Source organism: Mycteria americana, chromosome 11 (genome assembly GCF_035582795.1).
Source record: "Mycteria americana isolate JAX WOST 10 ecotype Jacksonville Zoo and Gardens chromosome 11, USCA_MyAme_1.0, whole genome shotgun sequence".
NCBI classification, from domain to species: Eukaryota; Metazoa; Chordata; class Aves; order Ciconiiformes; family Ciconiidae; genus Mycteria; species Mycteria americana.
The window spans coordinates 5564617-5589897 of record NC_134375.1 but is presented as its reverse complement, the minus strand read 5'-3'; the positions used below and the strand labels follow the sequence as shown (position 1 = coordinate 5589897).

General features: G+C 35.0%; 2 protein-coding genes across 6 annotated transcripts in view; one reads left to right on the top strand and one right to left on the bottom strand.

Moving 5' to 3' along the window:
* Positions 1-25281, bottom strand: part of CENPP (centromere protein P) — a 153795-nt gene that overhangs the window by 30713 nt on the left and 97801 nt on the right. The window lies entirely within an intron of this gene.
* ECM2 (extracellular matrix protein 2) lies at positions 2000-24601 on the top strand. 5 transcript variants are annotated; one of them, XM_075513953.1, is made up of 12 exons: positions 2000-2249; positions 3109-3188; positions 3639-3714; positions 6621-6940; positions 12005-12193; positions 13572-14054; positions 14370-14485; positions 16139-16274; positions 17598-17755; positions 19704-19843; positions 20988-21314; positions 22090-24601. In XM_075513953.1, exons 4-12 carry the CDS (start codon positions 6646-6648, stop codon positions 22295-22297), a joined length of 2052 nt encoding a protein of 683 aa, XP_075370068.1. In that variant the 5' UTR covers positions 2000-2249; positions 3109-3188; positions 3639-3714; positions 6621-6645; the 3' UTR covers positions 22298-24601. The 5 variants fall into 5 exon arrangements, with proteins under 5 accessions (XP_075370068.1, XP_075370065.1, XP_075370064.1 ...); XM_075513950.1 differs by lacking the exon at positions 3639-3714; XM_075513949.1 differs by lacking the exon at positions 3639-3714 and having other exon boundaries at positions 2000-2366.

Sequence of the window (25281 nt, the reverse complement as noted above, 5' to 3'; positions counted from 1 at the left end):
ACAACAAGCTGTAAGGAAAAGAGATCAGCCTAGATTTTACAAAGAATCCATGCTAGAGGCTCCAGGCTTCCACATTCATTTCACACATCCTATGGCTCTTGCATAAGACACTAAGCAACAGTGCTCTTATGGCAGTTTGCCATAAGATATAAAATCATAGTTATTTTAATTATTAGTCGCTGCTGTTTACTCTTTGTCTCTTCTCTCCTCAAAGGAGACCATTCTGCATTAAGGCATCTTAATAGACAATAACATTCATATTGCACAACTCATTCAAATGACTAGCCATGCATATGGCATAGATAGGCATACAGACGAAGCAGATATTGGCAACTTGCTCTGCTCTCAGAGTGAATTATTCACACAAACACAGTAAATAGTAGATCCCTGAGGATACTGCAATGTTTTTCACTCAAGCAGCAATTACCTGAACTGCACATGTCCAAAATCATTTGCAAGGCCACCCTAGTCTGAGGTTTTAGCCGAATATACAGTATATTTTCTTTAGTTATTATGACAGGCAAGTTTGCATGGAAGATTTTAATGTAAATAGCAATATTAAAACAATATTTAATTATTAATCTTACATACACTTAAATCTTATTGGAAGGCAGCAGATGATGTCCATTTTCAGATACTACTTTTACAAATTAAAAAAAACCCAAAGCCTTCAGATACCAGGTAACCATGGGACACTCTCTTTAACAGGTCCTACAATTTTCAAGCATTACTGTTCATTGTAGGAAAGGGTAACGTCATTTTCAAGAAGAGGGAGCTATGTCTTTGAAGATCCCTCAGATTGTCTTTATTTCTTCCTTAACAAAACTTGAGAAAATATAAGCAAGGGCCTCATAGGTATTCTGTTTCATACTAATGGCAAGTACTACTAAGATCACAAAGCCACACTCTTACGCCAGGTAGCTAGAGGGATGAAGGAGAAGAACAAACTAGATTATTTATTTGTTTAGTACAACAGGCTTTTGTTCAGATATTTTAACTTCAGTGTGTGTAACAGAAATGCCAGACAGAACCAGATACATACAGGAGAAACTTCATTTTGGCATGCATATTAAAGGAGAACAGTGATTTAAAGGTGGCCACAAGGAAGGCTAAAGATGGATACCACTGGAACTATAATGCCTCCAGGACTTTTACTCACATATTAGAAGCAGTAACATTATCAGAGGAAGCGTTTGCTTACCAGCAATTGCCTTCTGTGCAAAATCCAGACTATGGAATACACATACAACAGATGAATAAGATCATCTCAGATCCTTAAAATCAGCAAGCCTCTGTGCTTCACTGTTCATGCTAAAGTATCTGTTTTAGAGAAGTCTATATATTGGTTCATTAACACCGTAAAAGATCCTTCAGTCTGCTTAGAGGATGTAGGATTTTCACTGTATGATCTAGCAGAGGAGACAAGTTGGTGTCCCACTCAGTTCTGGAAAGCTGCTGGAAGATGTTGACCTTTCAAAAAATACAGAGATGACATAACCTAAGAAGTCCAGCTTTAAGGATTTACTAGAATTCAGCAATGAGAGATGCTGCATCCAAAGCAGATGCATTAAACCAGAGCTTCACATGAGCAAAGGCTGGCCAGATCCACCTTATTGGCCTACTAGCAGGCAATCTTGTGTCCCAGCTAGGCAGGCTTTCTGGAGATGTGTGCCTGAACACTATCAGAAGATGATCCTGAGACAGCGATCAGAAGCATAAGAAGCCTCATTTAAATATATAATAAAGTGAATGCTGTCACTTTTGTCTCTAATAAATACAGCATCGTTTAAATAGATAGTCTTTTAGCTGACGTACATAACCATGAGAAGATCTAATTTGCTATTCTTTTCCCCAGTTGTGCTACAACAACTGTTGTCCTATTGTTTGACTCACTCTTTACAAATCAATGCTTTTAGCACAGGTACTGAACTGTGCTATCTCATTTCAGATGCCAGCTGCATTTGCTAAGTGTAACTATCTCCATTCTTTTTAAACAGCTCCAGATAAACTACAAAATTTAATATTTCTTCTTTTGACTTTGCAAAGCAAGGCACAGTAGAAACTGAATGACTATTTTAAGAGACAATGTGTTTTCCCAGGATCTTTCCACCACATACCGGCTAACAATTATGGTTAACTCAATGGTTATACCATTTCATGACTATCTGTCTACACATTCCTCAGAGTATGAATTCAAGCAAACAACAAATTTTTAATGTCAGAAGAACTCCGACAACTCCATCTACCAGGTAAATTTGTCATTTCTGAAGCTTAGCAGAATCACCATCTCATCAAACACTGACACTCTGCAGAAGCTCTATCTGGGGATGAAGGAAAAGGCTCTGCTGGCATACAAAGGACTTGTGGTAATGTACCATTATTCCCTCCCTTCCCCTCACACTCAGTTCTCATATTTGGATTACTAACTTCACTGCAGCTTCTGCATAGCTGTGCTTCAGGATCATGTTTCAGGATGTAATTAGCCTTACAAAAAAATGAAGGGAAAATGCTTGGGTCATTTTATTTTCCATGCATAAGCTACAACTTACGGTGAAATCATTGCTGTAAATGGACAAAAGAAACATTTTCCATGCTAAAACTTCACCAAAAAGGTTTGCTGCTTATAGATTATAGGCTATATGGGCAGGAGTGGATTCAGAAAATATGAATTGAAGAAAAAAGTTCTAATTTGAATAAATATTTTTATGTTAAGGTTACCCTTGCCAAAATGTATTCTCTCTGTAAAATAATAAATCTATGTTAAAATCATGCCACCTAGAAACTAAATTTCTAAATACATAAACCAGAATTGAATAAAATACACATTTCTTGTGTCTTTTGAAAATACTCCCTTTTCCTGTTCCTTATGCAACTGTAAGTACTGAAAGAGAATTTCCAGCTGTGCCTTGTCAGCCTACGGACCAAACATATTGTGCTGCTTTTCATTTTCCTTAAGCGAGCTTTTTAGTTCTCCGAGTAACAGTATTAGCTGATTCTCTGCACACAGAACAGCGCTTTGTCCCCAGGGAAAGGAGCTATTTCAGACTTAACTAAGGAATCATCTAACATGTTTCAACTATCCCTACTGTTTCTCTGTTTGTTTTAAAGATATCATTGTGATTTTGTTTCATTTGCAACTGGAGACTAAATGACACCAAGCAGAATCTGCTGTTAGGTTAGATTACAAGGTAAAATGTTTTAAATTTTGAATTACTGCTTAAAGCATGGTGTTGAATGGCTTAAACTACATGTTAACTTTGTAAATACGTATGAAATAGTATTAGCTATATTTAGCAATACTGAACATAAATGCTTTTCTAGATAAAGTATGCAATACCAGTTGATCTGCTTTTTGTTCGGTATGAATGTTTGCCATGCACTTCAAGCTTAAACTAACTGAAAGTGCAATTAGTTTTGCTAGTATGGCTAAATGTAACTCATTTCTATGCAATACATTTAAAGAAGAGTATGTCAAAAATCTTGGTAAATCACTTTAACCCCTGTGTATCACGAGAAATAACCTTGACATCTTAGAACATGTTTGAATTTAGACTGAATAGCTAGATTATTTAATAAATTCTGATACTCTGGTATTTCTAAAGGATCACTACTTTAAAAATTAACTATTTCCATAATAGCAAAATGATAGATACTGAACTTACTGAAGATAAACATTTTGAAAGCTAAACTACTGAACATATTACGTGATAAAAGGTAATAAAGATGTTTACACATACTATGCATAATCTAAACATTTATGGGTAAAATTAAAAAAGGTATAGCAATGCAGTCATGTTGAGAGTATCTGGCAACACAAAGATATTATTATATCATTATATTAGCTATCTATAATTTTATTTTGATATGTAATCATTTATTACAAAAGTCTTATAAGTTGAATAGGTTGAATTTTCCCCAAATTAAAAGTTGGCTGGCACTATACTAAATATAACTTCCTGATAGATAATCTGAGGATTCCAGCCATGGGCAGTAAAGGCCCAATGCATTTACGGCCTTTTTCTTGTATGACGTTCACAGCTGGGGCCCTAAAATGTGAGACACCATTTACTAAATAAGCCAAGGAAAGAAACTCAGAAACGTAGCTCAGTATTTTGCATGCAAGAAACACCATTTGGTTGAAGGAAGAGTATTAAGCTTTCAGTACTGAAGAGTTAACTTGGTGTGAAAATACGGCATATAAACTCACATATATGAACAGGATTAGTTTATAAAGACTTATTGTTGGGGGGTTGTTTTCTGTTGTGTGGGGTTTTTTTATTATTTTAATTATAATGTACTTTATGAAAACAAGTTTCACTTTAAAATAATTTGATTTACTATAGAGTTTTACTCTATAGTAAAACCCCGAGACAACGTTTGTACAGTAAATGTAGTGTAATTCACCCTACATTATTCCTGACTTTTAAAAATACATGCATAGAGAATGGAAAATTATTTCAGTCATGCCTGTTATACGCCTCTGGTCACCGGAAGAAATGGTTAAAAAAGCACAAATGTAATGTAGCAGCATTGTAACGACATAGCTATGGCGTTATTATAAAGTATACTATAAAAATGTGACCATAATTAAGATGTCACTAACTCAACAGAATGAATACACATGTTCAAGGCTTTTCTTTGTATATTCAGTTTTGCCTAAGGGCTCTTTGTGTGATTCATTCAAACTTGCAGAACAGAAGTTTACTGTGTAATTTTATAGCCAGTCATTACCATGCAAGTAAGTTAGAAACCAAAAACATTAGGTCATTTGTCCTGCAAGCTGAGGTACTAAGAAACAAGCACTTTCTGAAAAAGAACAGACATCATCAATGCAGAGTACAAGCTTCTGCATCTATTTGATATGTTAGCGAACAGTAATTTCTGTAAATAAAAGGCCAGCATGAAGTCTATATAGCATTTTGGAATAACTGATTTCTAATGGGTAGAAAGCAGTAAACTAAAGTCTGGATTAATTTCAGAACTCTGCTACTACATGAGATGTTATGTGGATTAGTGTGATGCATCTCAAATTCCCTTTATATAGAAATAAAAACATTAGCTTAGCTTAAGAAAATTCTGCAAATTAATATATGTATTTGCTATAATTTTTTAAAATTAAAACAGCTGAACACAGAAACTAAAATATTAGAAAGAAGTAAAAGCATACTGTTTTAAGCTTATTTACTGTCAACTTCCCGTTTAAAAACATGATAATAAAAAATATGAGAATTATGCTGTGGAAATCATGAAAAACATGCAATTAATCACATGCCTTATGTTAAAGAAAAGTTAGGCAACTTGTACCAAAAACTTGACCTATTATATAACTCAGAAAATACCAAGATGCACAAACTTTTTAAAAAAATCTGATTCAGGCAAAACCACAGTTCAAGTTCCTGAAATAATACTATCTGGTATTTATACAATATAAGTAACTAAGACAACTAACTCCAAAGTGAAAGACTACATATAAAGCCAGACTGATGAACATTGAGAAAAAGCATTTTTTAATTCCCTCAAGACTTCCTTAGAGAAAAACCATGGACATACTCTAAGCCTTGCCTTGGACACAAAGACTACGTGCCCTAAGTCTCAAGTTCTTCACTAATTCTCAACATCACAAGAATACGAGTGTCTTCAGGCTCTACCGTCTCAGTTAAAATAGCCCACGGGACAAGAGCGTTTCCTTTTTGGAAGAATTATGCCAATAGAGCTATGACAAATCACTAATAACTTTGGACATGCATAGCCTTATTTCCACACTGGTATAGCCATTGCTGGATATGCTTTCTATGCATACTCCTGAATCCTGACTGCTCTGTTTTGGAATGCCACCTATTGGTGACAGTAAACGTAATTTTTCTGTCAGAAGCATAAGAAGGCTCAAGATATATAGTCATTTTGAATTTCTTAGAAAGTAAATGCAGAACACAACCCATTATAGATCAACCTTTTTAGACTACCTACACTTAAGAAAAACTTCCACTAGAAAAGCAGATGTGGGATGTCACAAATAGTGCTATTGTGATCAACCTTACAAAAGGTCTCCTCTACTGCAGAACCAAAAAGATTCTGTATAAGAAGAGGATGGCTAGAAATGGAAGCAAAAGCAACATCTCTTTTCATCTATGGTGAAAAATACCTTGCACAGAAATGACAAACCAAAAGCATTTGAGGCAGCATATCAGAAATGAATTGGGCATTTTTCTGTTATTTTGCCATTCCCATATTCAGAAGTTACAACAACCTGGAAGAAATATTAGCAATCAAAAAAGTGAAGAAACACTTGACAGCTCTCAGGAACTCCCTTGCTGGAAGCAGTAACAATTACTAAACTACAAATGCCTGGTGGCACTACAAACCTAAACTACCTCTTTTAAATGCAACCCCAAACACAAAGCTAGCACCTATTTGAATTTGACTATTGACAGTAAGAGCAGAAAACCACAAAACTAAAACTGCTTACTTTAGCTGTCTTAGGGCAATTCCTTTCCAAGAGGAAACTTGATTATATTGACCTACCACGTATTGGTCCACCTGCTTTGAAAAGTGCACCATATGGCTGACATAATCCTAAAAGCTCTCTAGGTATCTGATTTTCCTCTTTTTTCCCATTCCAGGATACCGTCTGAGACACATAAAAACATGCAGGCTACATCATTAGTGTATTATTTCCTGCTTGTCTCTCTGTGCATTGATTGGTCTCAAAATGGAACCAGTGCACTTCTCAGGAGGCAAAGGAGAAGAATGCACTACAGAGGATTGAGAAGGAGCTCCTCAGCAGGGCACAGGTCCCCAAGACAGCCAAGGATGAAGCTTCCAGCTCCTGTTGCTGTAGTACCCAGCATACCTCTCATTAATATTGACGACGGTGTTATGGGAGTGTTTGACTCTCTTATTGGTTTGGGTGGACATGAATCTAGCTACAGTGTCTTACCAGGTAAGAATAAAGCCTCTCTACTACTAAGAGTGGGCCGATTTTTCTCTTCATTTCAAATGAAACATATAAACTCATGAAAGCTTTATTTTAGCTCTACTTGCAACACATACTGAAATAAAACTCAGTTACCTTTTTGCTAACCTACTTTTGTTGCCTTTTATAATAATTTTGTGGTTAGCATATGAAGCTTTTCAATTGTCTGTGCTTAAGCCTTACAGAGAATCCTGCTTTGCCAGGTAACTAATATTTTCTGCAACTTTTCTGCATTCTCATTTCGTCTTAACTAATAAAAATTTTGTTGGGATATTTTCATAACTTCAAATGTGTAGCAAGTTTGAAGGCCATTTTGAATAATTTCTTGCTCAATATATCTTCTAAGTCAATTAACATTTCACTGAGGCCCTAACACCAGTGTTATTTAAAAAGGATTTAAGTTCTTTTTTTTGTTGTTGTATTTTTGAAAAACAGCACTCAATCTATGTCTACATGCAATATTTCAGGAGTAATTCTTTATTTTGTAAATAAATTAATAACACACAGTAATAGTTGCAATATGACACTTGCATTACAAACATGACCCTTATGACGGAAAACTAAGCTAAGAGAGAAAAAACCCAACACAAGATCACTCTTACACTCCATCTATATCAAGAACCTGGATTTATTTAAAAGAAGTTCAATAGTATGATTTATACAAAACTTGCTTTTTTAGTGGTCTAGAGATTTTCGCATTGCTGCACTAATCTGTATTTTATGTTTTTTGAAGGAGATGTAGGGAAGAGGATTTGATGTCTTAAGAAACAAAAAACAAAAAGCATAATTTCATTGATCTGTACTGAAACCTGTCTCGGTAATCATAACAGGCCTCTCTACAGTCTCCTCAAAGAATACAAGACTAGACAGGGATTGAGAACTGATAGGTGTTACGTGTCTCTTTGGTCCTTAGTGAAGTAAAGGAAGAGAGAACTCTTGTCCTAGGATGCTTGTGATGTTATGGTCAACGTCACAAATGGGAAATTACGACTCACAAACCAGGAAATTAAGATTCACAAGAGTCTAAAAATCAGCCATCCATTCTGAAGATAAGAACTTCTGAATATTACTATCAGTATTTTTCAATTTTGAAACCCCAGTTATTAAGCAATGGAAAATTATTGAGATGTTACAACACGTCATTTCTTTTCATAGAAAGAGGTTCAAAGGTTGAAGAAAAGATACTGGGATGTTGTGAGGAACCAATACAGGGTCGTGTCCACTCTATAGCTAACCAATATAAATACATAGATACTTCTATTCCAGCACCAAGAGATCACACACAGAGTAAAATAATCATATGCAATTTTATGAATTTTATGGAAAAAAAAAAAAGCAGCCCTGATTACCACTGTTCTACATAAAATGATAATAATCTCTTTTTATAAGCAAAAACTTAAGCCTTTTAGCGTGTCACACGAGACATGACCACTGGGTTAATAGGTCTCAAACAGCGAAACATATTTTAGTCACATTTTCTTAACAATTACTATTTGCTGTGAGTCCTTCAGAAAGGCTGAACCATTTCAAATAGTTTTAAGTAAGGGGTTTTAATGGGAAGACTAGCAAAACTCTTGACTATTGCATTTCTAGTGTGTACTACAATAGTACTCTTATAATACTACTACTAATGTCAAACCTTTAATTTAAAAATATTTCGTAAATTAAACAGAGGAAAATACCACATAAATAGCATACACTTCATGTAAGATATTCCAGTCTCTCTGTCAGAGACTATCAGTCATGCTGAAATAATGCATGGTTCTTCCCCCCTCCCTGCCCCGTTTGTTTCTTTTTATCTGGACTTGCATCCAAAAGCTGAGCTAAAACCACTGAACTCATTTTATTTGGAACTTCATGCTGAATTTACACCATATTTCCAAAGGTTAAAAGTCCTGTGCTCATCTGCCAAAGACTTCAACCACAAGGTATTTTTTAGTCTAGCTTTTAAAGTTCAAAATTTTTTCAAGTTAATGTCAGATTTGGAAAAAACAGAGCCTATTAAATAATAGAACACTATTATTAATCATGCTTCAGGAACAGAAGAAAATGTAATCCAAAACTTAATTTTCATTCTCCTAGCTACTTATTTTGCTCCTAGTAGCCTAAAAAAACAATTTGCAGATCTCATATGCAGGCTGAAAATCAACAGTTAAATAAAAGTCTAACAGTAACCAGACATATCTCCTTCCTCCATATAAAAACCAAGTGAACCATTTAAATGAAATCAAACAGTTCACCACAACATAAGATAATTTGCAGTTGTTTGTCCTTTACAGACTACAGTCTGCCCATTAAGCAGTGCAGAATAGGACATACACCGTTGCACTATTTCTAATATCTCTTAAACCTCACTTCTCCCTGCTCGTACCACCATACTGAAGTTATTCAGTGGATAAGAAGTTTAAGAAGCATCTCAACGCAGTCATTACTGTGTCTCACAGGGGTTATGTGAATACCAACAGAGTGCCAAACAGCAGTTCTGCAATGCAACAAAAGGGTACCTCTTTGTCTCTGAGCACACACACTTGTCCTGTCTTTTTAAGTAACTCTCATGTACACAGAAAACAATATAATTTGTTAAAGAAGTCTACAGAGGCTAAGGCCTGATAACCCATATCTTTATGCCTATTCAGACAAGATTTGCACCAGCTTCAGATACAGGCTAGTAGCTAAAACAAAATAAGGAATTTAAGGAAGCACAGAAGAATTTCCACCTCAAGCCAGATATGTTCCTCTGGAACAGCTGACATTTTATTGTTTAACGTGAGAAAGTGTAGTGTTCTTTTTGTGTTTCCTTTGGAGATTATTTAAAAGAAATATTATGGCTTCCTGGCAAGCACATAAAAACCAGAAGTCGGGATCCAGCAAACAGCTGGATTACAGATACCTGGGTAGAATGACAAGGGACTTACAGCCAACTAACATTTGGCCTGGGCTAACTCATCTCCTCCTTCGGTTAACATGGCTTGAGTTGATTAGAGCACAACTTTGTGCGGCTGAAATGATGCATACATATCCAGGAACTTTGAAAAAACAAGATGCAACTGCTCAAAAAATTAATTTCTCCCCCTTTCTATCCTGAGAGTAACTTAAATCAAAAGAGTATTTTTTAAAATGTAAGGAATATAGAGGAGCATCCAAACAGGATGATTCTGGTAATTTTTATTCTAGAAAACAGGTTCATATCCAATGGTCTTTATGTAGAAGGGCAAAAGAATGTTATGAAGCTGAGAGTTGTTATGAAGCTGAGAGTAGGACTGCCTTGAAGGACTTTGCAAAACGCCTGATTTTGAGTCAAATATTAATTCCAGAGACATTTCAAACCAAGTATTTACAATAGTCTTGTCAGGATACTTAGAGATTATCCTGAATGCTCTTCCCTATAAAACTGAACAACCAAGCACGGACCAGGGCGGAGTGTGTGAAAACAAACCCTGCCAACAATCCTTCCAAAGATAATTTGTCTATCGCAGATGAAAGTCTCTTGCATGTAAATTCAGTTGAGATAAGATTTTTCCACTGTATTAGACAATGTTCATCTGAAGGAGGAAGTCAAACCAAACCGGAAAAGAGGAAATTTTTTTTTTATTTATATGCAGGAAAGTAACTTAGAAATGGGTTTTCAGCTTGAAACGAACACTTCAGCAATGCATTCTTACGTTAATTAGAAAGAGGAAAAGGAAGGTGTGTAGGGAGTACAGATTCTCACAAGATTCAGAGGTACACTCAAAAATAGGAAAAGATTTGCATGGGATGAAGAATCTCAACCTTGGCTTTCCTTCTCTCAAAAGACAAAAAAAAAAAAAAAAAAAAAAAAAAGCAAGCATCATGCTGAAGTGCAATGTTTATCCTGGAGTCTGGATGAGAACTGCTCAGGGAAACTTTTGCTGAGGTAGACTCCATCACTGGAAGGAAAGAGAGACTTGGAACAGTTTCCTTCCCAAGTCTTTACGCTCTCCAAACAACTTACCTACTGAATATCTGGGTATAGCTTACAAAATAAATCTCTTCTACATTTCTTTCTGAAAATTTCCACTGGTACCGTGGGGAAATCTCACTTTTTTCTAGATTCATGTCCAGAAACTTTGGAGACGAAGTATTTATTAGCATAAGTTTTTCAAGCTTGCTACTTTCCTAGCAAAGACCTTTTTTTCAGACAACGCAAGCTACAGGGAAGAGGAGATGTCTGCCATCTTACCAGTCATTACAGACTTGACTTTACTTCCATTAAGCCTATGAACAGTCACTATAAAGTAAATATTGTTACCCTCCCAATTCCACAGAGCCTTAACAAAACTTTCTCATTTAATGTGCAAGATATTAGAAAAGATGTCTAGTGCACAAGAGAGAAACAGAAGGGGCTCTGGAAAAAAATATTCTCAAGTTCTGCATGATTTATTTTAACTCCATTGTGATGAAGAAAGCTTTTGCTTCTTTCTCAACTGTATCTATACACAGCTTTCATTGAGATCTGTGATTTCTGCTTTCCATTTCTAAGGATGGAGAGGAAGAGAAGCTGCCATGCAAAAGACCCTCAGAAACTCACCATCTAGATTTAATTTTCCTATTTTAGGAATATCTCTGAACTTGAATAATTCAGGATTTTTTCCAGAAGACAAAGCTGGTAAGGGTCCTCAGCAGCTGGCTAGGAAGAGGGGAAAATGAACTATTATGATGGCTGCCTGAAATAGAGGGAGCAGACAGAGTGACAGAGCACCTGCACTCAGTTTTCACTGTGAAGCTGTAAGCAGGTAACAGCTACATACATATTAATTGTGTGCCTCCCCTTGATTGCCTGCACAGCTGAGAGGCCAAGAACCAAATAGGGATTGGAGACTACTAATAAGCTGAAGAAAATACAGTTATGAAAAATAAGGAATAAGGATAAGATACTTAGAATAGGGTATATTTTACATATTTTCAAAATGAGAAAAAAATAGTAGTGCTTCTTTCCAAAGTTTTAAATAAACGCTTGGTTTTATTTCAGTTTAAGCTATGTAACTCCAATTTTCTATTTTCTTTTCTTAGGAAAGAAGGGGCACTGCACAGCTAATGGGATGATTATGTATGATAAAGCCGTCTGGTCTCCCAAGCCCTGCATTACCTGTCTCTGTTCAAAAGGAGAAGTGATATGCGATACAACCATGTGCCACCCTCTGAAATGTCCCCAAACTATTATACCTGCAGGAGAATGCTGCCCAGTTTGTTCTGATAGTGGTACAGTACATCATAATATTTTCACTATTTTAAAACTATCTCATGCAAAACCTGACATAAATGCTACATTTAATGATATCAAGGATTACAAGATACACATTATCCTTTTATAGAGAAAACAAGTCCTGAATTACATGGGAAGAGCAAGTCTTCATAACTTCTACTCAAGTTGACTTCAGTTTCTTTTCAGCCAGAGTACACTGGCTGTTAGATGAGTTTGATACAATATTTAAAGAAGATGTTAAGTATGAAATAGTCAAGATAATTATCTTTCTTTTTTTATTTTCCCCTTTCTGCTTCTTCCCTCCTACCTCTACAAAATTTTGGTAAATGTACAAAGAAAGAACATCTGGTTACATTTTATATCCCACTTCCATTTACAAAGGATCAATCAATAACTACTAGCCATTATTAATGTATTAGACATACATAATAAATATCATACAGTTTACAGACTGGTAAATCTTTGTTAGGAGTGTAAAAACATGCAGCTATTTGAAATAAATCAAGAGAAGAAAGTCAGCTCACAAGAGGAACAACAGAACTACAGTCTTGCTGCTTCTTCATAAAAATGTAAACAAAATCAGTACCTTTAAAAAGAAAAGAAATGGAGGAGATAAAGATGAAATGTGATTTCCTTCTCCCACTCCCAATACCCTAGGTCTGCAAAGTACTGAACTTAACCTCCACTTACTGTAAAAATATTTTTTAGCCTCCTCTGTGCACACATATGTGACAGAAATGCACTAAGTAGAGACATGATAGAAATTAACTGTGGAACGAGAAGTAATGTTGATTGAAACAATTAGACTTCTTTTATTTGAATTGCCCTGTTATGTAAAACTGGGCAATTCAAATAAAACTGCATTTTGGTAGTTAACACGTTTCCGTGGTGAGCTCCCCAGCTGCAGCCATCTCTACACCTGACAGTCCCTTGCACAGGAGAACAAGTCTTAACCTTTGTGAATTCTATTCAAATTACCTTCCTCCCACTCCCAGACACATTCTTTTTCCTCTTTAGAAACCTCCATCAACACAACAAACTAATAAATATATTAGTTCAAAAATGAAGATAATGAAGGCTATATTAATTTTTCCCCCTTTTTTCTGGAGTTGCAATGAACCATACCTGTGTACAAACTATTCTATATGGTTGGCTTAATCATTTCTCAGTCAAAGTATGTCTCTTCTGTCAAGCAGTAACATAAGATTTCATTCTTTCAAATCATATCCTAAGGGGAATGCTATTCTTCTATTGTAACCATATTTTTCCTATAGGAGGGGAACAATGTTTACTAAAACTTTAGTTTCATATCCTCTTATCAGACAACCTTTTTTTTTTTTTTTTTTTTTTTTTGTTCTCATTGCCTCTGGTTAGCCTCCTCTTTGGATTCAAGTATTATTTCACTGGATGACATAAGTGAGTTCTCTGGTGATTCTCCAGAACCCAATGACCTTGACAACGCCAATGTATTGTCATCAGCACATACTCAAACTGAAACAGATGAACTGCTTAGAACAGAAGTGATAGAGTTTAAAGAGAAAGAGGGTCGTAAAAAGGATGGAAAGAAAAGAAAAAGGAAAGGCAAAAAAAATCGACAGAAGCATAAAGCCTATCACAGAGAAAAGAAGCCTATCACAAGAAAGGGAGCTGCAGAAGAAGAAATACAATATGAAAGTGATGAAGATGATGGCACTTTCAGAATGCCATCTCACTTCCCAATTCCTGTTCCACCCATAGAAGCTCCTCCTTTGCCGTCTGGATGTTCCACCTCGGACACCACAGTAAGCTGTATTAATGCCAAACTTACACAAATACCACCAATCTCAGATCCAGATCTAACAAGTCTAGACCTTACAGGTAAATAATGGGTCTACTTTGCACCATGTTTCTCATGAAGTAACGTTATCCATTCTCAAATGCAGTCAACAGTAGGGTTAATACTTTGTCATTCCTTATAGAAATGTATTAGAATGAATTTTACAGCTAAGCCTCTAAAAGAATAAATTAAAAATATTAGATTTGCTTACTAGTGTCTAAATACTAATATATCTACACACAATTATTGTACATAATACAACTATTTTCATAATATATTTTTCGTGTACAGTACTACACAACTCAGATTCATACTGTAATTCATAACTCAAACTATTTTCTTGAATTCTGTCCTAGGAAATAGTATCACTACTATCTCAGATGAAGCATTCAACGGGATACCTAATTTGGAATGGATTGATCTGAGTAAAAATAACATTACCTCTCCTGGCATAGGTCCACAAGCATTCAAAGTAAGAAAACCTAACTTTTCTACTATCCTATGACTAATTATTGCTTAAAGGAAAGTTTTTCCTGCTTTTCAATCTATGGATCTAAAACAGTTTGCAGCTAGTATGAGTAACCATTGTATAATTACAATACAGTCAAACCTGGCTATTTCAAGAAATGTCTCCTCATAATCAAGAATATCCTGAGATTTTCGAATGACATTCACCAAGTACTAAATGTTAAACAATGAGAGAGAGACAATTTTCTGATATTTTATCAGTTGCAGTTGAGACATTTCGGAATTGAAGGGCTCATCTTCCATTAACAACACTTGGGATACTCAGGCTCGACATTTGTAAATTTATGTATCATCTTTCTCACTACATTAGCTCTGTAAAGCCTATGCTCTTGGATTCCCAAAATGATCTGCCAGGTCTTGTTATAAAAATCCACTCAGTAGGAGTTCATGTAATCAGCTGTGTGCTTATATTGTTGACTATCTTTAATGAGAACCTTTCAAGCATAGCTGCGCACTAAAAGAACAGCTGTCTCATAAAATAGTCCAAGAATCTTTCTATATTCAGTCTTTTTCTTGCAAGGGGAATTTACATGGTAACAGGCTATTCAAGTGCATCTACGTATTCCTCACTTGAAGACAGAATAGTCCCATAATAATTTCTCATACAAGCAAGTATGTACAGGTTGTAATTCAAGTGTGGAAGTAAAGCATCAAGGCCTTGCTTTTTCAGGCGGGATGAATACAAAAAGCATATGAACAACAAATCGAATTATCACAGTATGTTTTTAATTCTGTTTCCTGTTATATGTAATCAGTCTTCTCATCGGACTCTCTGTATACCACCTCCCTCCATATAACATGAACAGCTTTGGCTGATTTCAAAGGACTTCAGTTCCTACAACTCCTATGAAATCAAAGCAGATGGAAGACACAGACCAGGAAGGTGTCTCAATCGTGAAATAAATTTTAGTGAGGCTTATATCACACCAGGCAGTTAAGACACAACTGGAGGAAAGCAGGCTTCAGTGGATGCATTACTAAAACATGTCCACCTTTTTAAGAAACGCTCACTACTGTATGATTACTGATGTGCATTTATCAAAATTAAGCTATGATAATTTTTCATACCAATTTTTTAAGCTGGCTGAAGTCATAAAAATCCTAGGTCACTGAAAAAGTTGCTGTCGTTATGCTGGAGCAAAGTAAATTTGCTGACCTACAGAAAACCATCAATTTGCTCACAAATGAAGAGTATAAACGCATAATCTATAAATGTATGTACTTTGAACTCCTAAGTACTGCAGTAGTTAGTAAGGTAAGACCTACATGACTTAAAGACAGTAGCAGTAATACAAATAGTTATGACTGGATAGCTACAGGATGGCCATGTGGAAAGTTGATGTGCTCAATCAAGCTCTTCCGGCTACACATTACATTAACTGGCACTTTTGTTAATATTTAGCATAAATAAACCAATTAATTAGACTGATAGGAGAAAAACATTTTTTATTCAAAACACTGGATACTAGTGCACTGCTGCTGAAAATCTTCAAAAAGCGTGTGTTTAAGAAAACGCTAACTATGATTACACTGTATGTTTTACCATATATTTTACACCTTCATAAACTAAGTTCTCTTCTTTATCCCTATGATTAAGATCCTGAAAAAGCTAAAACGTTTGTATTTGGATGGAAATATGCTGGTACATATTCCCTCTGAATTGCCATCAACTTTGGAAGAAATAAAAATAAATGACAACCAACTTCATGCCATTGATGAAGATGGCTTACAAGGTATTTAGAAAACTAATATCGATCATATGAAAAGATTAAAATCAATTTGAAAAGCAGAATGTTCAACCAAATGCATCTGGTTTGATATAACCAGAAAAATAATTGCTAGCTTTTAAGTGCCATGTTTTCAAAAGGCAACAAAAGCTGAAAGATTTGCATGACAAAGTTTTTTAAAATTACATTTTCCCTTCTTATGCAACTGCTAGTCTCCCCAAAAAAGCTTGTATTTAAAGTTACTAAGTAGAGATAGATTTGAATTATGTTGAAGATACCTATTCTCCTGACCCATAACCTGATCGCTTTACGGGTGGTGAAACTATATTAATTATTTCTTAAATTGCATGAAAGTGAACAGAATTTGATGTGCATGAAAAAGGCAGAATATAATTGGAGTTAGCCATGATCATTTTAAGCCAAGCTAAACGTGGGTTTAAAGAAAAAGCCTAAAAGAAAAAAAAAAAAAAGGAAAAAAAAGTACCATCTATGTCATAATTTGACTGACTTTTTTGCTCCCTTTCCCCTCCTGACAAAAGGGTCCCCATGTAAACTGGATCAGTTTCGTAATACAGCTCACTATGGAGCAATATAAATGCTTGAGCTAAGACAAAGAAAACTTAGGCCAAGGGCTGCAAAAGCCTCTCAGTTTAAGATCATCAAACTGCACTGGTTAGGAGGAGCTATACAAAGCTTCTTTTAAAAAAAAAAAAAGTTATTTGCATTATTTGTGAATGAGGAACTTATTATTATGAAATAGTATTTCCTGCTTACATACACTGATCAACACTGGTTTCTTCTGTGACCCGCATTTGGACAACTGAGGAGGAGGAACATTACAATGTGTGACGGGTTCTCAACACAGCACAGTAGGTGGTTGAAAGGAGTAAAGCAGGGAGGGGAAGATGTGAGCCCAAAGAAAGAGCAACATACCCATTATCTCGTAAGGGACTGGAGACCCATGGAGATCATTGGGCAACTGCACAAAGGTCAGCACCCACATGGTATTCCAAACATCATCTGCACATAACCATGAAGGAATAAAGCCTAAATGGTAGCACTATCCACAAGTCTTACAGCTGCCACCTTTTCCATTATAAGTAGGAGAAAAAGCTATAAATAAAGCTCTACTCAATCTCTAAAGTTCTACAAACTAATAAACAATATAATTCTATGATTATGAGACAATAAATTAAAATCCTTTCACTATAGTTCTTCATTGCTGCAAACTGATTTGAGTAATGTTTAAGACAGTTAAATTTTAAACGTGCATTTTAACAAGATATGAGATGGCATTAACTAACAGAAATCCCCACTTTTTCTCCCCAGATTTAAAGAACTTGGTCACCCTGGAATTAGAAGGAAATAAACTTAGTGAAGCGAATGTCAGTCCTTTGGCCTTTTATCCTTTGAAAAGTCTATCTTATTTGCGTCTGGGAAGAAATAAATTTAGAATTATCCCACAAGGTCTTCCTGCCACTCTTGAGGTAAAAACAAAACAAAGCAACCAAAAAGAAAAAACAAAACAAAACAAACCCCGACAAAACCCCAAACAAACAAAAAAAACCAAGAAAGCTTCATTTTTCCAGACATTTTCATCATTTTTTTCCCTACTTACTGCCTTACTATCATCAGGTAGAGATAAATTTAAATTTTATAAATTTATTTCTAGAGGTACCAATAATTTTTATTCCTAAGTCATTATTTCTAGAAATTTACTTATATACCAACTCCATCCCAAAAGGTATCTTTTAAGTCTGAATTTATCTAGTACTGTCTCACAAAATAGTATAGCCTGCAACTTCTGTCTGTTCAGTTACACATCATTCACATAACACTCCTAATACAGATATTGCCTTAGTGCAAAAACATTGTGAACTTTGAGTTACCACACAGAATGAAGTTCACAAGACAGCAACAAGAAGAATGAGAGATCTAGAAAACCTGTTTTATAAGGAAAGACTAAAGGAGCCAAGATTGTGTAGTCTGAAAGAGAGAGAGAGAGATGCCAATATCTAACCATCCTCTTCCTTTTTTGGCTGGTCTAAGTCTCAATTTCCCTGGTTTTCCAAACCTCTGCTGCATTCCACCTCATTTGGGGTGGGGGGCAGTGTTTGAATGGGGGGTTTATTTCTCCTCCCGGAACAGTTTCCTCATTCCTTGATTTTTAATCAAGAAATTTCTTCTTTTGGTAGTCTCCCATGCCATTCCTCTGCCCAGAACTTGAATGTGATTTGTCGCGGTGGTTTGGTTTGGTTTTTTTAAGGGATGCTATCTGGAAGGTATTTTCTTCCTCCTTTATTTAAAACTTTTAAACCTTTTTAAAAACTTACTTAAACTTTTATTTTAAACTCTGTCTAGTTTCATTCTCTGCTTACCTCAGTCTTTACTTCAAAGATAATTCTTGCTACCTATTAATTTCACCATCTCTCTTGATTCTGTCTTTCCTTTTGCCCTTTCTCATTTCAGTGTTCTCGTATCTATTTCCTTTTATCCTTGGGATCTTCCATAATCTGAAATGCGGGGGGGGGGGGGGGGGGGGGGAAGCCAAATCTAGTAAAACCAACAGTATCTTTTCTATAACATTAGCTTCTTCTGCAGCTACTGCCCACAACTTTACTTCAGCCTAATGCTCTCCACCACCCATTCACTCATACGTTACATTTTTCTTTTTTTTCACTTCATCCCTCCTTGATGAAACAGTGAACACCTGGCAAGTTTTTCTACACTTCATATGCTTTGGGAACATTTAATTTCAAACCAACGCCTAATAAACTCAGAAACAATGTTTTTCAGGCTACGAAGTTGCTTTTCTCTTTTCCCAAAGCCTTCCTCTACAGGCCCTAAATTCTATTTCGGGTCCTACATAAATTTTAGTCGTTGCTCCATTTCTATTTCACATCATATTTATCCTACATTACAAGCCACTATCAGGAACTTAATCTGTGTAAAATACACAGTTTTGATACGTTGCAGACTCACAACATTAAGTTTTGTAAAACATTAACATTTTATATTCCTACAAATTTGAGTTTCAAAGCTCACAAGTGCCCAGCAAAAATATTAAGAAAGCAAGACTCTTCATATTTTTCTAGCTTTCCAAGACAAAAAAAAAAATGAACTTCTTGTCAATCTCATCACTAGGACATTATATACTCTTACACTGTACAACTTCAGGCAAGACAAAAGATACAATTGTTTTTCTATTTGATCTTTCAAAGCAATCTGTATTCTCACAAATGTGAAGAAAATTGCTTTGAAAAATTGTGTTTCTGAAAGTCACACTACAGCTACAAACTGACTCTGATTCAGATTCAGAAATTAACAGATATATCAGGTAATATGGAGGACAGGTAATAGCTACATTTTGAATTTGCAGTGGGAAAGAATAGCATATTTTGCTTTCACAGATTTTCTTTCCAAATGCACTTACAGGAGTTATACCTTGAAAATAATCAAATTGAAGAAGTGTCAGAAATTTGCTTTAACCACACAAGAAACATAAATGTCATTGTGCTAAAGCATAACAAGTTAGAAGAGCACAGAATAGCACCTTTAGCTTGGATAAACCAAGAGTAAGTATGAACCATTTAAAATATAATTATTTTATTTTTCTCTGTTATTAGTGAGTCAGATAATGAAATAAATATTTGCACTTCATTACTTTTAACTTGAAATTGTAGTTATCTTTTGATTTGCTTGTTTTCCTTTGCTAATTTGTCTTAATTTCCTTTGCTTAAATTGTATAATCTAGGAAGTATTTGAAACAATAGTTAGCTTTGAAACAAAAATATCTTATACCTCAAATCTGTAGCATACTAACATAAAAGTCTAAATATTTTTTCTGACCATCCAATCAAAAAAATGAACATTAATTATCAATAATTCTCCATACAATTATACAATAATTTGGTATTAAAATATCATTATCTCACAGGTAATTTAAAAATAATTGAGTATTGTCCTAGCCTTATTTCCCATTAGATTAAAAATTATAGAAGCAAATAAGATGGAAGGGAAGACTGTGCAGCCTCACTGTGTAAGAGTAGAATATAAGCAGAACAAGCAATGGGAGTGAAAGAAGCAAAAGATTCTTCTCGTAAATGATTTGCTAAGCTGCGTAGGGTACCTTGCCACAACCTATCAGTTGCAGTCCTATCAGGTGATTTCTGGATTTGTAAACTGCTTAATCTGAAAACAACCACACTGTTACTAACAGCTTCTCTCATCTCTGGAAGGGAAGCACATCAGAATGATTCTAAAGGAGCCCATTCACAAAACAACTCCATTTCAAATGGGCTTTAGAATAAAATTTAAAAATCCACATCAATGGAATAACCACTAAAGTCCCAAGTTTATTATGTGTTTTCCAGTGTAACTCGTTACTGCAATTCTGCAATGCATATCAATCACAAATTAGTCCCTTGGGTTTCCCCTGTTCAACCTTCTCTCTGTACTCATAACTGTAAATTTCTTCCCATCAACAGAATCATTGGGCTTGACTGATAATTAATGCCTTCAATTCTTTCTAGTCCCAGAGTAATTATGCATGACCGTGTTCCATAAAATGCATTCTGTTCCATTAAGAGAAACAAACTTCCCTTTGAAATCGAGTTTCCTTGTAATCATGTTAAGCGCTATTTTGTACAGAATGTAGCATTACCAATGCAGTATGCTATAATGTTTTCATCCCTTTTTTTTTCCCCCCCTTTAATGCAGGAACTTGGAATCAATTGATCTCTCTTATAATAAGTTATATCACGTTCCCTCCTATCTGCCAAAATCTTTACTACATCTGATACTTATAGGAAATCAGATTGAAAGAATTCCAGGATATGTCTTTGGTCACATGAAGCCAGGGCTGGAGTATCTCTACCTGTCCTTTAACAAACTTACTGATGATGGAATAGATCCAGTATCATTTTTTGGAGCATATCACTCTCTGAGAGAGTTGTTTTTGGATCACAATGAATTAAAGTCTGTACCATTTGGAATTGATGAAATGAGAAAATTACGTTTTCTAAGACTGAACAATAATAAAATAAGGTAATTCCCAAGCTCTTTGTTACATTAATAGCATTAAAATAAATGTCACAAGACATGTTTTGTTTAAAGAACTATTTACTTTTAAGTTAATATTTTCTTAAAAATTCTGAAGGAGGAGCTAAATCTTGAGTTTTCTACTGCCGTATTTCTGCATACAATTAAGAGAAAAGTGAGATTTCACCCTTCCTCATAGTTCTTGAAAATGCTCACAAAGATGCTGAACACCAGTTCTCTCCAGGAAATTAATCTGTAATACTGCTTGGGCCACATGTCCGCTGGGGCAGCTACAATTTGATAGGGACAGCAAAGCACCGGCTTTTTCTGCTCTTGGACCAGAGCCCAAACTGGTTACAAAATACGGGGAAGGAACCATCAGCTGCAGATGACCACTGGAAGTGGCCTTCCAGCAGGTTTCAGCCAGCCCCAGTTGTGAAGTTAGGCACACTCTCTAGTTCCTCTGTACTGTTTACAAAGCAAAGGAATGATAGACAGATGATCTTATATGTGTTATACAGAAAGCTTTCATTCAGCAATACGTGAAAATACTTTCCTCAGGAAAACTAAGTATATGATATAAATGAGAAAAAAATGCAAGGAGAGAATTTTAAAAAGAATGACTTATAAACATCCTCAATAAATACATGACTGAGAAGATTTAATGTACTGCTTAAGTTAACATTTTCAAATCTCTAAATAAGCAGCATCTTTAAAATAAATTATTAAGTTATGAGTTATCTCGAATAATTAAAATATAATTCCTCCCACAATGTCACAGGACGGTCCCTCCAGAACGCATCTGCAGGACTCATATCAATGATGATGATGTTCATGACAACAGCGAAGAGGAGGAGAATGAAGAGTCACGTTTGGAACATGTTCATCTTGAAAACAACTACATCAATACAAGACAACTATCCCCACATGCGTTTTCATGTATAAGATCCTATTGCAGTGTTGTTCTTAAACCACAGAAGATCAAATGAACACCCAACTTCTGCATTGCAACCCCTGTCTCTAGAAACACAGCTTGCTTTATTCTCTGCTACTAACAGGTCTGCTTATTTCTGATTTAAACTTTTCTTACTACTATGAATAAGATACAGTATATTATATACTGAAGTAAGGTGGTAGTGTATTTCTTAATATCACTTCATTATAAAAACATTAAATGTAAAAATAGAAGCTCAAGATTATGTCCTAAATTTTTATTTCTAGTGACAGAAATTCTACTTAAAGACAATGGATCAAACTGTGCCCCCAGATACACTCTCTGCAAGATCAGATTTTAGAAAAGAAAAATATAACTAAACCCTCAACTTGGTCCTGTCTTATTCAATTAACTGAATTTAAATAGTTTAAATGGTACCATCAGCTTTAAAAATGATACAAATAAAATTCCTTGAGCTACGAACATTCTAGCAGTGTGAGAATCAAATTTTTTAAAACATACATGGTACTGGATTTTCTACCAAACATTTTGCAGTGATAAATTCTCTTCCAACTGAAATTTCAAGGGAAAAAAAAAATGTTTAACTGTTTGTTTTAGATGACCCTGAAAACTTACTGTATTCAAACAGAGAATCTGATAAGTTAGAGGAAAGAGCAATCAATTTCTATATGGATGCTTTTCTTTTTTTTAAACAATGTATTTGAAAAAAAAATTTTTTTTTTTAAAGTCAATGAGTGGCAGGTCCCATTCATTTGTACAATAGTTAGTTTGCTAGCTTTTTATACTGTATAGGATCAGGATCATGTTGCTCATTTAGGGGACTAATTAGACTTTCTCAAAACTTTAAAATATTCAGTTAGTGTTATTTGAAAGCTTCTAGATAGTGATAAATCACCACTTCAGAGACAACGTTGATAAAGCAGTTTCAGTAATAACATTTGATATGAATGTCTGCTTAGGTATACAATAGTAAGTATTTACAAATAGATCTTTGTTTTCCTAGAAAGGAGATCAGTCTCTTGAAGATTTTTTTAATGTCCAACTTCAAAGAAAAGAAGCATTTTTAATATTCTGCTCCAGATTTTAATATTATATTCTTTCTTTAAAGTGGCCAAAAATCTGATAAAAAGTAGTTAATATTTTTATTTTAAAGAAAAATTTCAATAAAAATTGAAAGTAATTCTAACATCTTCCATATTTATTGAATTCTACAGTCCTTTCTTATAAGAGTAGGCTGGTGGTAGGAAATGATTACAGATCACTGGCAAGTCCTTATTCTTCACACCATTACTTTCCACTTTCTCCTGGGCTGTTCTGTGAGGCATAAAAAAAAATATACTCTGTTTTCTTCAGTACTATAGGTATGCTGTCTAATAATTTCTTCTTCAGAATGGATTGGAACAAAGGATGAAATGGCTTAATACAGGGATTGACTTTTTTAAAGGCATATAAAAGCTGTAAGCAACTGTACATCATAAAAACTTCTAAGGACACATATTTACTGAACTGTAATTTTATTGCCCTCATGCTGGAAGTGAAGGTTTCACTACGCATTTCCCACACATCCCAATCTACTGCTAACAGACATGTCACATAATCAGCATAAGCATACTGTTCGCACAACATTTAATAGTGAAGGATCTCCAAGAATTTTTTTTAGCATATTATAGACAGCATATATGAACACTTGAGTTTTGTTTTCTCTGAAGCTATACAATCATGATAAAAGCAAAATCACATTGTTCTATCTCAAAGTTCTCTCTTACTCAAATAAACTATTACCTGCAAGGCACAAAGGTACTTCATCTGCAGTAAGTCAAAATGTAATGCATTTCTTGTAAGAAACAATCCTAAGATATGTGGATTTCTGTAAAAAGATTGCTTTGGATATTTTGTTTGGTAAGGTATGGTCAGAAGTCATACCCTAGTGATTTGCTAAGTTTGGTAAGGAATGGTGAAATCAACAGGCTGAGTTTTTACATACAAAGTTCTGTTTTGGGTGATTTGATTTCATTGCTTGTGCACTTTCAACATTTGATTCCTTCCTTCCTTTTGGCTCTGGCTAACACTCTGGCTAATGTTTCTTTGTCTTTGTCAAACACCATTAAGTTTCCAAACTACTGTTTTGAGAGACTGAAAAAACCTAAATTATTAAAACAAATACTTTTAGTCTATTGCTAAATAACTTCAGACCTTGCAACACTGCAGAGCAGTGCTTTCAGAAGCTTTACTAAGCATTTGGAATACACAGATTGACCCAAGGAGGGATTTCCAGATAAACAAGCTGCTGTATTACACCATTTAATGCATTCTTATAATAAATTTAAGCAAAACACCATATATTGTTGCAATTATTTTCATTTAAATAGAATACTTTTCTTATCAAAACATTCAGACTTATAAGACCCATTAGAAAATCTCCACTGGATTTGCATGGGATAACACCACTAAAATACAGATGGCTGAAGATTTATTGTGACCGTTAACATACTTTTTTCTCCAATATGTGCTTTTCACCCTTAAGATACCATAAAAGTGAATTTTATGCAAGTCATTTGTCTAAGCTTTTTCCTTTGGTCATTTAATACAATGAGTATCAAGCCTGCCTAAAAGTATGCTGTGATAAGTTGTTCCCACAAGAAGCACTCAATAACACAACATGACCTAAAGTAAAGTTACAGTGCAAATATAACGCCACAGTAGTGAAACAGAGAGACTGAAGGAAAACCATTTTGGAATTGGAACACGACAGTAGCAGAAGCAGGAGACCAAGGAGAAAGAAGGCAAGGGGTGAAGGGTATGCAACAAATGGATGCTTACTCACTTAAGAAATACACGGGCAATTAAACTTGGATCACATTTCTGTATGTCAAGTGTAAGCACTTTAAGTCTGTTCACTCTTCAAAATTACCAACTACATTGGAAGTTAAATGGGCTTTGTTATAAAAAAATCCCACCACTTTTTAACAGTGAGCCTCAAAGGATTTTATAAACAAAGTAAATGGGATTATCATCATT